At 44.6% G+C, this 15,000-nt stretch overlaps 1 protein-coding gene across 1 annotated transcript in view; it reads right to left on the bottom strand.

Moving 5' to 3' along the window:
• The window catches only part of LOC145412199 (uncharacterized), a 17,041-nt gene extending 5,974 nt beyond the window's left edge, over nt 1-11,067 (bottom strand). Inside the window, exon 1 of the mRNA XM_080282125.1 lies at nt 10,906-11,067. Coding sequence (XP_080138251.1) covers nt 10,906-11,067 — 162 coding nt within the window. The remainder of the gene's footprint in view (nt 1-10,905) is intronic.
• Nucleotides 11,068-15,000: the final 3,933 nt, after the last annotated feature.

Genomic DNA, 15,000 nt, shown 5'->3' with positions numbered 1-15,000 from the left:
ATCTCTTGGAAGCAGATTTTACAAGAGATGTAATATGATCTTTCCAAGATAAATCCCGAGTAAATGAAACCCCAAGCATGTTCAAGGATGATGCAGGATTAAGCTGAATATTATTAAACATTAGTGGGTATACCTGTGGAAGATTCTGTCGGGTTGACAGGTGTAAGAACTGAGTCTTTGATGCATTAAAAACAACCATATTATTTTTACCCCAGTCAGAGATACGAGCCAAGTCAGACATTAGGTGTGCCACAGCACACGTGGCGTCACAAGAACACTACACCTGAGAGGAAAACTCTGATTTCATATTTGGATTTACCATCAAAAAGTACAGCCATTTAGAGCAGCTATCAATTCCCTTGGACATAATTGTTGTTATTATTATTTTCAGACTTTGCCAAGACTGATATGGAGGAGAAACAGAAGACAGTTGTAGTACTGAGTTTGAACGAGGTGAAGATGGATGATAGAGAAGTTGAACAAGGTGATAGAAGTTGAACGAGGTGGAGCAAAGATGTGGCCAACGCGTATGAAACCTGATGTAGCTGCTGCCATCATACGTGTACTTGACATCCTCCAAGGTGATGTAGCTGCTGCCATCATACGTGTACTTGACATCCTCCAAGGTGATGTAGCTGCTGCCATCATGCGTGTACTTGACATCCTCGAAGGTGATGTAGCTGCTGCCATCATACGTGTACTTGACATCCTCGAAGGTGATGTAGCTGCTGCCATCATACGTGTACTTGACATCCTCGAAGGTGATGTAGCTGCTGCCATCATACGTGTACTTGACATCCTCCAAGGTGATGTAGCTGCTGCCATCATACGTGTACTTGACATCCTCCAAGGTGATGTAGCTGCTGCCATCATACGCGTACTTGATATCCTCCAAGGTGAGACTTAACTTTCTCTTTGACACATTGCTAAATAGGACTCTTGTTACCTCAAAACCCAAGTTCATTTTATGGGCAAAAAATTGAGTAAAGTTGGTATGATGACGACAAGTTTATCTATCTGTCTGTTAATCTATTGCCAGATGCCTTAATCCTGTAAGGGGTGGCCACAAACAAATTACCTCCATGTCGCCCTGTCCCCTGCCATTTCGTAGCCCTTCCCCAAGCTCACACTCCCAACAAATCACCACCATGTCACCCTATCCACTGCCATTTCGCTGCCCTCCTCCCAGATCACACCCCAAACAAATCGCCTCCATGTCACCCCATCCCCTGCCATTTCGCTGCCCTCCTCCCAGATCACACCCCAAACAAATCGTCTCCATGTCACCCTATCCCCTGCCATTTCGTAGCCCTTCCCCCCAGCTCACACCCCAAACAAATCGCCTCCATGTCACTCTATCCCCTGCCATTTCGCTGCCCTCCCCCAAGGTCAATAAAAAAATGGTGGTGTAATTTAGCCGTGCTTCTTGGCCTGTACTGTATACCTGTGGGTGAATGTCTTTTCCGTGATAATTGTGTAGTTACCAAGTGTTTAGCTACATTTGACTGATGCAAGTACCTGCCAGGGTTGATGACAGCCAAGCATGTACTGTACTTTGGTGTAGAAGTGGACTGACTTAGCATTACTACTGAATGCACTCACTTTGTATTGTTTATAAAGGCTCCAGCAGCAATGCCTCAGCCTTGGTCACCTAGTGGCGCCTCTACACGCTGCTCAATCTCTGGCAGCCTCCCTATTCACTCCCTTACTCCTGACGTCACACTCTCAGTATTGCTGCATTTATAAAGGGTCCAACCTGCATGCCACGGCACTGGTCACCTAATGGCGCCTCTCCACGCTGCTCAATCTCTGGCAGCGTTCCTATTCACTCCCTTACCCCTGATGTCACACTGTCAGTATTGTATCATTTATAAACGCTCCAACCTGCTTCAGTGCATCTGTCTTGGTCACCTAATGGCGGCTCTCCACCCAGCTCGATCTCTGGCAGCCTCCCTATGGACCTTTACCCCTGACGTCACACTGTCAGTATTGTATCATTTATAAAGGCTCTAACCTGCTTCCATGCATCTGCCTTGGTCACCTAATGGCGCCTCTCCACCCACCTCGATCTCTGGCAGCCTTCCTGTTCACTCCCTTACCCCTGATGTCACACTCTCAGTATTGTATCATTTATAAAGGCTCCAAGATGCATGCGTTGGCCTTGGTCACCTAATGGTGGCTTTCTACACTGCTCGATTTCTAGCAGCCTCCCTATTCAGTCCCTTATCCCTGCCATATTTCTAAGTTTTAAAACTGTTGGCCAACTTAAGGTAAAATAAGATAGATAACAAAGATGCAGTAGGTTAAATAGCTAAAGAAGATGTGTTAGGAACCTCTTAAGCTAGACTCATTTTACTCTAACCTGGCCTAAAATTGCCATATTTCCATCTTGAATACTGACAATAAATTAATGGTAGATGATGCTAGTCACGACGAAGAGCGATGGAAAGGATGTAGAGCCATAGTATTGTCTTTTTATGATGCTAGTCACAAAGAAGTGCGATGGAAAGGATGTAGAGCCATAGTATTGTCTTTTTATGATGCTAGTCACAAAGAAGTGCAATGGAAAGGATGTAGAGCCATAGTATTGTCTTTTTATGATGCTAGTCACAAAGAAGTGCGATGGAAAGGATGTAGAGCCATAGTATTGTCTTTTTATGATGCTAGTCACAAAGAAGTGCGATGGAAAGGATGTAGGGCCATAGTATTGTCTTTTTATGATGCTAGTCACAAAGAAGTGCTATGGAAAGGATGTAGAGCCACAGTATTGTCTTTTTATGATGCTAGTCACAAAGAAGTGCGATGGAAAGGATGTAGAGCCATAGTATTGTCTTTTTATGATGCTAGTCACAAAGAAGTGCGATGGAAAGGATGTAGAGCCATAGTATTGTCCTTTTATGATGCTAGTCACAAAGAAGTGCAATGGAAAGGATGTAGAGCCATAGTATTGTCTTTTTATGATGCTAATCACAAAGAAGTGCTATGGAAAGGATGTAGGGCCATAATATTGTCTTTTTATGATGCTAGTCACAAAGAAGTGCGATGGAAAGGATGTAGAGCCATAGTATTGTCTTTTTATGATGCTAGTCACAAAGAAGTGCGATGGAAAGGATGTAGAGCCATAGTCTTGTCTTTTTATGATGCTAGTCACAAAGAAGTGCGATGGAAAGGATGTAGAGCCATAGTATTGTCTTTTTATGATGCTAGTCACAAAGAAGTGCAATGGAAAGGATGTAGAGCCATAGTATTGTCTTTTTATGATGCTAGTCACAAAGAAGTGCTATGGAAAGGATGTAGAGCCATAGTATTGTCTTTTTATGATGCTAGTCACAAAGAAGTGCAATGGAAAGGATGTAGAGCCATAGTATTGTCTTTTTATGATGTTAGTCACAAAGAAATGCGATGGAAAGATGTAGAGCCATAGTATTGTCTTTTTATCATGCTAGTCAAAAAGAAGTGCGATGGAAAGGATGTAGAGCCATAGTATTGTCTTTTTATGATGCTAGTCACAAAGAAGTGATATGGAAAGGATGTAGGGCCATAGCATTATCTTTTATGATGGTAGTCACAAAGAAGTGCTATGGAAAGGATGCAGAGTCATAAGATTGTCTTTTTATGATGCTAGTCACAAAGATGTGCTAGGGAAAGGATGTAGAGCCATAGTATTGTCTTTTTAAGCTGCTAGTCACAAAGTGCTATGGAAAGGATGTAGGGCCATAATATTGTCTTTTTATGATGCTAGTCACAAAGAAGTGCTAGGGAAAGGATGTAGAGCCATAGTATTGTCTTTTTATGATGCTAATCACAATGACAATAGAATATTCTGGTCAACTCTTAATTCTTTCAATAATAACTTTAACAAGTCATCTTCCATTCCCCCATTAAAATCTTCAGATGGCAATATTACAAATGACCCACGTGGGAAAGCAGATATCTTTGCTAGTACCTTTGCAAGAAACTCTACCATAGATGATACCAGCCAGAATGTCTCAGTACTGGAACTTGATTCTCCCGAAATTGCCCCACTTAAAATACAGACAAGATACGTAAAATCCATCCTAGACAATTTACCTACCAACAAAGCTCCAGGCCCAGATGGAATTCCGCCAATTGTTTTGAAAAAGTGTTCCCCCGAACTTGCCTCTGTCCTAGCTAAATTATTCAGACTATGCATACGTACTTCTTTATTCTCAAATTCATGGAAAGATGCCAATATCCACCCAGTTCTGAATAAGGAAGTTCGTCTGACCCCTCCAATTACAGACCAATAGCTGTCACATCTTCTCTTGGTAAGGTATTTGAAACTTTAATTAATAAGCATATTGTTAAACATCTTGAATCCAACAACTTAATTAGTGATAGACAATACGGTTTTCGCCACGAAAGATCCACCATTGACATACTCAACCTCTTAACTCATACCATCCATCAATCAATTGATCTTTTTGGAGAAACTCATGCAGTAGCTCTTGATATCTCTAAAGCTTTTGACAGAGTATGGCACCGTTCCCTGCTGTCCAAACTCCCTTGCTATGGACTAACGTCTTTTGTTCCTTTGATTTCTTCTTATCTTAGTGACAGGAAAATAAGAGTAAAAATAGATGATGTATATTCGAATTTCCACTCAATTAACGCCGGCGTGCCGCAGGGATCAGTTCTGGCGCCAACCCTATTTTTGGTTCACATTAATGATCTCTTATCTGTCACTCACAATCCCATTCACTCATATGCAGATGACTCAACACTACATAGTTCATTCACACTCAGACATCCATTTACAAAGTCTAATATCTCTACCTCTCAACTCAGTACAGCCATCTCCATAAATCAAGATCTATCTACAATCAGTGAATGGGGACAAAACAACCTTGTCTCTTTTAATGCTAGTAAAACTAAATATATACAGTTTACTAATAGAAAGATATTGCCAGATTCGTACATTACCTTCAGTGCTACTAATATTCCCATCTCCAAAAGTATTGAAATTCTTGGTGTCTCACTTAACAGTGCCCTCAGCTGGACCTCTCATGTCAGATCACTTGCTAAAACCGCCTCAAAGAAACTTGGATTATTGTACAGAGTCCGTAACGTCTTCGCCGATGAGCAGTTAGCTATAATTTGTAAGAGTCATGTGCGCTCTCAGCTTGAATATTGCTCACCCTTGTGGAATGGTTGTGGAGAGGTTGCATTAAGACAACTAGACAAAATTCAGAATAAAGCTGTCAGAATCATTAACAACCCTGCCATTACATATAAACTACCTCCCCTGCAAGTAAGAAGGAATGTTGCCTCCCTTGCATTATTTTACAGATATTTTTTTGGCAAATGCTCAGACGAAGTTGCGTCCATGGTGCCACCTCTCCATGCCTTCCCTCGTGCTACACGGGCATCTGGTAGCGCTCATGACTGGAATGTCACTCAACCATATTGCAGAACTTCTGCCTATCAGAATTCTTTCATTCCCCGAACTGCATCTCTCTGGAACTCGCTTCCCCAGAGTTGTTTTCCTCCAAATTTCAACCCACAACTGTTCAAGTCTAACTGTTACAGATATTTTATGAACAGAGGACACCAGTAATCTGGTGTATGGATTTTTTTTTTCCCCCATTTGTTTTTCCTTCCTCCGTTCTGTTATTAAAAAAAAAAAAAAAAGTGCTATGGAAAGGATGTAGGGCCATAGTAATGTCTCATTCTGCCACTGAACTAAGAAACAAGCTGAAAAACTGTGAAAATCTGGGCCAAGTTAGAGTGAAAAGAGTATAGTAATATTGGTAGTATCCAATGTTTGGTTACCTACTGCTAGACGCCTTAATCCCGTAAGGGGTGGCCACAAACAAATCACCATCTTCTCCCTGTCTGCCGCCATTGCACTGCCCTCCCCCCAGCTTACAACCCCTCTCTATACTCCATCCCTCCATCTCATCCTCAGCCTCTTCCCCTGCACCTCACTCACATACTCTCCTCGTTAGTCTCTCACAAACTGATATATATTCTGAGGCTATAACAATATATCGACGCTGAAAATGGTTGGAGTAAAGACGCTTGAAAGAGGTGAAGACATGGCCGATAATGAGAAGCTGAACGAGGAGCAAAGGTGTGGACAACGAGTGGCAAACAGCTTGATGTAACTGCTGTCGTCAGCGGTGTAAGTCAGCCTTCAAGGTAAGACCAACTTTCTTTTTACTATAATTGACACGTTGCTTTGAAAAGAAGCTTTATCACCTCAAAACCCAAGTTAATTTAAGGGTGAACAATGGAGATAGTATATGACAAGCCTTTCCTGGCCCCATAAAGTTGGTCTGAGGTGCTGGGCTGGAGTCTTCCTCTAATTTGTACAAAAAATACCCACTGAGGTTATTCAGTCCCCACTGAGGTTGTTCAGTGCCCACTGAGGTTGTTCAGTGCCCACTGAGGTTGTTCAGTGCCCACTGAGGTTGTTCAGTGCCCACTGAGGTTGTTCAGTGCCCACTGAGGTTGTTCAGTCCCCACTGAGGTTGTTCATGGTACAGCTGATGCTTTGTATACACTGATAGGTTGTTGTGGGATCAGCCCCAATCTTTCTGGTCAGACCCATCAACCACAGGCAAGTAACCACCCCTGCAGGGTTATCACATGCAGTGTACTGGTATTCACTTGTGGCTGACAGTGCCTCACCACAGCCAGACACTGGGAAAAGTGTGGTTTGGTTTATGGGTGGATGCCACATTTGCATCCACCCATTTAACAGGCACTGTAGTTGGCTGCACTTGACCCCATGGTGTGGTAATATGGTTACCACCCAGCGCTGTAAATGGTTTACTGGGTTACAGGGAACCATTAGATAAGCACAACAAAACTTCTTCCAACTGCTGGGCACAAAACCTAATGCCATTAAGATGTGTAACACTGAATCTGTGCAGGTACTTTAATAATAATTTTCAGTTTAATTATTCATGGCAGTCAGTGGCATAAAATACACAGGTGGTTAATGTACTATGCTAACCTAAGGGGGTCAACAGGCTGACCCTGACTGCTGCCGAGGAGCACCGACATACTGCCAAGCCTCACCCAGGCTGGAGTGAGGCGTACGCACAAGGAGACACACCATCTAATCTTTACCCAGCCGAGTTTCAAACCCTTGCGGGTCTTGCACCACAGTGTGCTGCGAGTTACACTTGACAAGGGAGAGTTCACCTCACCCACACAAGCAGTGCGGTCTGAGTGGGGCTCAAACTCAGGTCACTTGAATTGGGAGTCCAGTGCTCTGTCAACCACACCACCATGTGTACACTTGTGGGTGAATTTCCTGCCACATTTCACTGATGGAAGTACAGTAATCCCTTGATTATCCCACGTAATACAGCCAAAGGCATGTCCACAAAATGGATCCGTCTGGATAATGGACTTCTCCCCTGGCCCCCCTTCACACATAACCTAACTTTGAAAGCCAGTGTAAAAGGCCACTACAGTACATCGTACAACACTTGTTCCTGTTGTTTAACACTACTCTGTCTGGTCAAGCAGACCTATAAACCACAGCCAAGCAATTACCAAGGTTAAGTAAACCCATCAACCACACACAAGCAATCACCACTGCAGGGCCATAACCTTGAGTGACATGAAAAAAGCATGAAAAAATCAGCTACACAAGAAAAATGCAGTGGGCACACAGAACATAATGATAGAATGGAATAACATCGTTGTAAAACAGAATCAATCATAGTACAGTACAGTAAGCTAGAATAAAATCAAGGCGAACACCCATGATTCCTGGCAGGGTGTCGTGCTGAATAACCCACTAGTTCCTTGACTCTGTTGCACTGCACTGTACATCCAATGTGGTCTAGTGGCGTACCCTGATGCACTGCACTGTACATCCAATGTGGTCTTGTGGCGTACCCTGATGCACCGCACTGTACATCCAATGTGGTCTAGTGGCGTACCCTGATGCACTGCACTGTACATCCAATGTGGTCTAGTGGCGTACCCTGATGCACCGCACTGTACATCCAATGTGGTCTAGTGGCGTACCCTGATGCACCGCACTGTACATCCAATGTGGTCTAGTGGCGTACCCTGATGCACTGCACTGTACATCCAATGTGGTCTAGTGGCGTACCTTGATGTACTGCACTGTGCATCCAATGTGGTCTAGTGGCATACCCTGATGACCTTAGTTGCAGTCAGAGTCAACGAGGAGCTTCGGCAGTTGGCCCAGGGGAGAGACTGTGGTATGTGGTGATGGACTGCCAACTTCAGGTGACTCAGAAGACAGCTGCAATCAAGTCCAGGGGAGACACAATGGCTGACGATGTGCTGGGTTGTGGTTCTGTCGCTGAAGGTGTGGTTTGACGCTGTGATGGTGGCAGAGCAAAGGTGGACTGGGCAGGGGTCAGAGGCCTGAAAATGGAGTCGATCATGCACTGGCAATAGGAGCGATGATTCAGGTGTCGGATGACTCTCTGCCACACAGAACGCCGATCCTCCACAAGGTGAAAAGGCACCATCTCTCTGTCACATTCCAGGTGCTCAGCATACTCATGCACCTGCTCAAGATGTGCCCATAATGTGCTCAGGTGGGGGATGGCTGGAATAATGAAGTTCTCCGGGTCACCCTTGCCATTCTCTTCTGGTTGGGCAGCAGCAACAGAAGTGGCAGTCTCGACATCAGACATATCCTGAAAGCCGGATGTGCCCCCATCCTCATCTAACCACTCCCACACATCATCAATATCCACAGCCTCGTCTGCGTTACAAAGCCGAGTGTGGAAGTCATCCTTGTCAAAGCCCAGAAAGTCGTGTCTGCTCTCGTGTCCCTGAGGGAGACAAGACCAACCACTTTCTAGGGTTTTCACAGAGACTTCCTTCCATGTACTTGCTCAGTTGAACACTGCAACCTTAAGGCTGTAGCACCGCATGTTTTCCAGTGTCCTCTGCCCTCGTGTGTCCAGCCCCTGACTCTGCTTGTCCTCATCCTCAAGAGTAACCATCACCTCGTCCATGAATCTCCATCGCTACAGCCTTTTCGTGGCCACGGTAACAGCCTGGTCAATCAGTTGAATCAGAGCAGTGGTATTAGGTGGTAAAAACAAGCACCTAATGTGACCGTCATCTGCAACCAATTCCTTCTGGGAGGGATGCATGGGAACATTGTCCAGTAGAAGAGCCTTTACCTGGTCACAAGGGATTCCAAGTTCCTCTGTTTGATAACGGATGACCTCCTTGACAAAATGTCTGTGGAACCAATCTGTGAAGATCATGGAGGTAAACCATGCCTTCACAGAATGGTACCACACAACAGGAAGATCATCCATTAGCCCACAAAGGCAATGGGGCTGCTGTGCCTGACCAACAATAACGGGCGTCATCCAGTGCATCCTGTTAGCACCGGCACAGTGTAAAGCAGATACCCACTGCTTAGACAACTTGTGGCCAGGTACATGCTTCTCCTGCTCATCTATCAGTGTTTGTAGGCACTGAGTGGTGGAAGAGGCCAGTTTTGTCAGTATTATAGATCTGACCGGGAGTGAGACCCTTCTCAATCATGCCTACAGTAACAGTATCTGATGGAATTTCTCTACCCCCTCCTCACTGGCGTCAACAGCTTTGCCACTGGTTGTACGATTTGTACGGCCATGTTGAAGCTTGACCCTGAACTATCGACCTTCAGATGCCTTAAGTCAGGGACATTGTGAAGGTTGGCAATCTTCCCAACAGCGCCTTTCAACTTGGTACCACGCACTTGCACTCCTGCAGCCCGTTGCTGGCAGTACCAGATCAATGTCGAATGGTTGACATTGGCATGCTGGTGATGCCCACAGCCTTCCGTATGGCACTGCGTCTGTTGCTCTTGCCAAAGTCTGCTGTGTACTGGGTCAGTTTGTCACGGGATTTCCTGATGTCATGCAGGGTTCAGCGGACCAGGTCATACTTCTTTAAGATACTGGGAGTCGACCATCTGCATCAATCTTACTGAGGATCTCTTGCTTGTTCTCCAAAGTCATTACTACCCTCTTCCTTTTGTGTAGTGGAGGGGCTATCATCACATCCTAGGAAGAGGCATGCAAGGAATAGCAATGCCTGAAGTAGGTAGAGAACAACCACAAAAGCCACCACGTGTGCCACCATAACAACTATACAAGAGGAGCTGTTCACTACACGGTCAACGTGTGGGAACTGGGAAGGGCCGAGGGGGTCTCTAGCGGACACTGGGTGAACTACTCAGCCAGATAGCGTGGCGCCACCGGGCTAATCCCGTCCAGCCCAACAAAAATGTTCTTGCAGCCAAAATTTCCGCTTGTACGCAATCATTTTATCTGGATAAAATGGAAAAATGTACATATAATGGTTTAATACGGCCAGATAACAGCGTCTGGGTTATGAATCATTCGGATAAATAGGGCATTACTTAACAACGTGAATGAGGTCACAACCAATAACTGCTTTGAACTACAGAATGACACTGCCATTACAGACTACTGTGATGAAGCTCAATGATAAACACTGCAAACACTGAAGCATTTCAAGTCTACTGATGCTGAAGCACAAACAGGATGTTATGTAAACACTGCAAACACTGAGGCATTTCAAGTCTACTGATGCTGAAGAACAAACAGGATGTTATGTAAACACTGCAAACACTGAAGCATTTCAAGTCTAGTGATGCTGAAGAACAAACAGGCTGTTGTGCAACATAAAACGAAGGTGAAATGCATTAAGGAAGAAGAGTTTGGTGATGACATAAACGCTGGTGAAGAAAAGTTGAATGGAGTATAAAAGAGATGATGAGGGAGTGAGTCTGGTTTGACGTGTATAGGAAACATGCAGCTGGACACAGTGTAACACAGGCGGGTATATGTGGCTGATTTGGAGTAAGACTCAAACAGGTGAGAGAGTTGGTGGTACATGTCACAGTGGTGGAATTACCTGCAGTGTGTGGGCGTGGGGGGGTGGCGGCTGATCCTGAAGGCAGTGCATGTATATCTGGTCATTTTCTAGGGTTATCCTGGAGGACCGGATGCCACCTTGGTCTTCTTGAACGGCAAATACCAGGCCATCCTGCACCAGCGTCTTGATGCACTGACTCATCTCCAGGAGGTTCTCAACCTGTGGGCAGTACCATACATCAGTATATATAAACAGCATCCATATATATTTTTTTTAATGTGTTCGACTCTGGGCATAGGCTTCACAGCCTGCTCCCAAGGCTCAGTAGTCCTCCTTCATGCCATACACCTCTACATGTCACCACCTCGGCGCCAACATCCACCGTCCATACTGAATACATGCTAGGGCTGTCTCATGCAGGACTGGTGTATTGGTATTAGCGGGAGTATTTTTACGACCTGTCGGCGGGTCTTCTGGTAGATCAGTAAAGTCTGCTTTATGAAATTCAAATCCTTAAACCGTTCCCTGCTCCAGGGGGATTTGAACCCCGGGTCTGGTAGGACTGCAGGCCACCTCTCTACCAACTGAGCCACCGCCTCTACATGGGACATTGTCAGTACATTCTTATGGAAACTGGCAATATATTTCTACGTGGAGACAATACTGGTGGGGGAGATGTGAGTAGCTACAGTAGTGGGTAACTTACTGTTATTGGCTGTGGCATCTTTGTGATGGTGTTGATCTTGTCCATGATGGTGGAGGCCGGGTCTGGGTGTGGTGGAAGGGCGGGGGGGTGTGTGGCATCAGTCTCTGCTGCCAGTACATCCAGGGCCGTCCTGATGGCCTCACGCACCTGTCCGTACTAACACAAACATTAGTGCTGGAGGCTCTGCCAACTATGTGCTAATGTACTATCGCAGACACTTATGGCTGGTACAACCAGCATTGTCAATCCTCTTTTTCCTTGGTGTGAATCTTGTGCAGCTCGACTCAGTTCCTCCGAATCGTTAATTTTACTAGTGAGAGGGAGAGTCGCCGGGAGATGTCTGGTGCAAGTGTAGGGAGTGGCGGTGTTGGGGGTGGGGTGGGGTGGGAACGTGACTGAGTAAATGTGGCATCAGTGTAATACAGATGTGGCACAAGTGTATTTGTTAAAAACGTAGGTTTACGATGTGAATGAGCTAAAACAACCTCTTTTTAGTGGTAACGACACTGAGTTAGGGGTTCCACATATATCTCAGAATGCTACCACAAGCTGTGTGTTGAGGTTAACACATAGAGGAATTGTCATTTAGCGGCAGTGCTAGAAGTCTGATAAATGGTAACAGTTGGAAGTGGTGGCATGTTACATAGGTCTGACAGGTTAATAATCGGGGAAACTAATTACAGTTTTAACGAACAAGCAGCAAAAGGTATTGCCGTAGCATCTGACTTTATAACAGATAACCCATAAAGAACAGCTACAGTGTATTGTGCATAATATGACCATACCCACAATAATATGAGTTTTTTCAAGTGTGTTCGACATTGCTTAAAAAAAGGCTGCAATTACTGAATCCTTGATGATTGCTTAACTTTTGACGTAGATAAGTATAATGTTTACCATGAGATCTGAACTGACTTTTATTCCGCAGTATCCTATATTTGCTTGTTCATGAATAATTGTTAATCTTTCCATTGCTATGGCATTTATAATCAGACATGATTATTTGTCTTTAGCCAACAGCACTGTCTGATACGGCACATACTTTAGATTTCTGTATCTTATCTTTGTAACCCCTACGGTGTTTGCCAGTATAATATACCCTAGTTCTTAGTAGACCTTGAAGGGCTAACGTCATTGGCACGAGTGTATTACTCACGGTGATATTGACAGTTGGTTAGGCAAGAGAACATAATGCAACATTAATTAAGGGAATATAATATCACTGTTAATACATCTTAGTATATTATTTTACACAGACATAACCCTCAGTAATGAGTCCAGCCACCTTGCTTCTCCACAACCTCCCGAAGCCTATCGGGCATGCTGGCCACCTCATTCCTTACGAGGTGTGGTTTCCCTTGGAATATTTCCCACTAAGTCATAATGTGGGCCGTCAGCTGGTCTGCCGTTTTCTCTGGTCCTGGTTGCCATGTGTTAACCAGGGTTCCCCAGATATTTTCCATTGGGTTACAGTCACAACCCTTACTCGCCCAGTGTAGGAGTTGCAGGTTTTCTTGACTACTAAACCATTCCTAACTGCTCCTGCTGTGTGTACAGGACAACCATCTTGGACAAGATGACTGGTCCAGGAGAGAAGGGGAAATTTTTCTCTCGTAGCAAGGCAAAAATAAATCCTGCAGTATTTGACTATATTTTTGTACGCACTGAATCGTCCCTGCATCTTCACTACATCTCCTACGCCATGGATGGAAATATAACCCCACGCATTGCATGTCACGTGCCCACTTCTCGTCTCTTCATAAACACTGTTTCGCTCATCGCTGGCAAGAACAAACATTACATAATATTAGAGGGATACCGTGTTTGTATTAGAAATTAATACAAAATAATCTATGCTTGGATACTGTAGCCTACACTGCTTTCACTCCAGTCTCTTTGGAAATCAAAGGAAGGTGATCCGTGGGTAACAACTCTATATTGTGGGAAGTTGTTGCGGAGACGTTTAGGAGTCTAGAATTACTAAAGGAAGAATATTATAATAATTCAGAACACCCACCAACACCAGGACCTTTACATTTATCACCGTTAGTTATTAGTGATTTAACGAACTTATGTACCACATTAGCACTGGAAAGTGAACCGTGGTCTTTCTCATTTATCTTTGTTATTAATTACTGATTAAACGAACTTATATACTACATAAGATTAAAAAGTGACCCTTATCTTGTGTGTGTGTGTGTGTGTGTGTGAATTATCAGGTTCAAATACTTTAATATTATTGTTTCTGCAACAGTTCAGTTATTAAACATCACCAGGTGTTGTTCTTTCTCCACACGTGTACATTTCCGTGATGGCAAGATCGGAAGGTTTTCTCATCAGACAACCACCTGGACCAGAAGTTTAGGCCTTGGTCCACACAGTGACGTGCAAAGTTAAGCCTGGCAGCACGGTGCGCTTCAGTGAGTAACTTTTTTGGCAGGAACCCGGTGATGTATTCCGGCATTATGAAGTCGCCTCCAGACTGTACTGACAGACACATCCAGTTGGAGTCTGTTCCGAAGTGCCACAGCGTTCGTTATGGGGGTTTCCTCAGCTGCTTGTATAATGCGCTCATCCTGTACAGGTGTCATTACACGGGAGCGCGGTGTCCTGGCCGAGGATATATTTTAAAGAGAATACGTTGAAACAACATTTTTACATGCTCATAGGGGCGGTGTTAGAGGGAGGAGTTGGGGAACAGGGGGAGGTAGGAGGGTTGGGGTGGGCGGGGAGGTAGAGGAGAATGTTGGTGGACTGTGGTGTGAGGGAGGATTGCAAGGGAGATGATCCGTCACACTAAATTGGTGTGCTGTTACCTATACAACAGGGTTAGTATAATGTCGTTGATGCTGGTTTGCATTTTTGTACGTAAAACGTATGTCATACATCGTTGACGCTGTATTACGGGTTAATGTACAATTTATAACACTAGACAGTATAAATAATAATGTAAGCAAAAACATTATGAAACAGTCATATCATACACGGTTGACATACACGTATGGCAAGAAAAGTAACTACTGACCAAATCTTCCATAGTTAGGCTTTTTTACCCTGGTTAGTAAGATCTCCTGTCTCCTCCCACCTCTTGATCCATTTTGTTACAGTTGTTGGGGATATGCCTAACTGACTGGCGATGGCCCAAATACTCGAGCCTCCTTTCCGCAGACCAGCGATCTGCCCTCGCAGGGGTACTTGCTTTTCCTGTCTGTTCATTGTGAATCCTGAACTGTGAATGGTGCAGGAATGCTTCTTGGTGTCTGGACAACACCTCGGTATACACCTGGTCTCACTGAGAGGCGAGACTTAATGGCACCAAGTTTGAGGGTGACAATCGCCTGATGGATGGTTTGGAGGTTGACCCCTGCAGCCAGACTTATACTGGCAGTTGGCACAAGGCCTAAGGAGTGCTTGAACGAGGAGCTGTT

The sequence above is a fragment of the Coenobita brevimanus genome, chromosome 92 (genome assembly GCF_032717465.1).
Source record: "Coenobita brevimanus isolate Jiangsu-jjx chromosome 92, ASM3271746v2, whole genome shotgun sequence".
Taxonomy (NCBI): Eukaryota; Metazoa; Arthropoda; class Malacostraca; order Decapoda; family Coenobitidae; genus Coenobita; species Coenobita brevimanus.
This window is presented reverse-complemented; position numbering and strand designations above follow the sequence as displayed.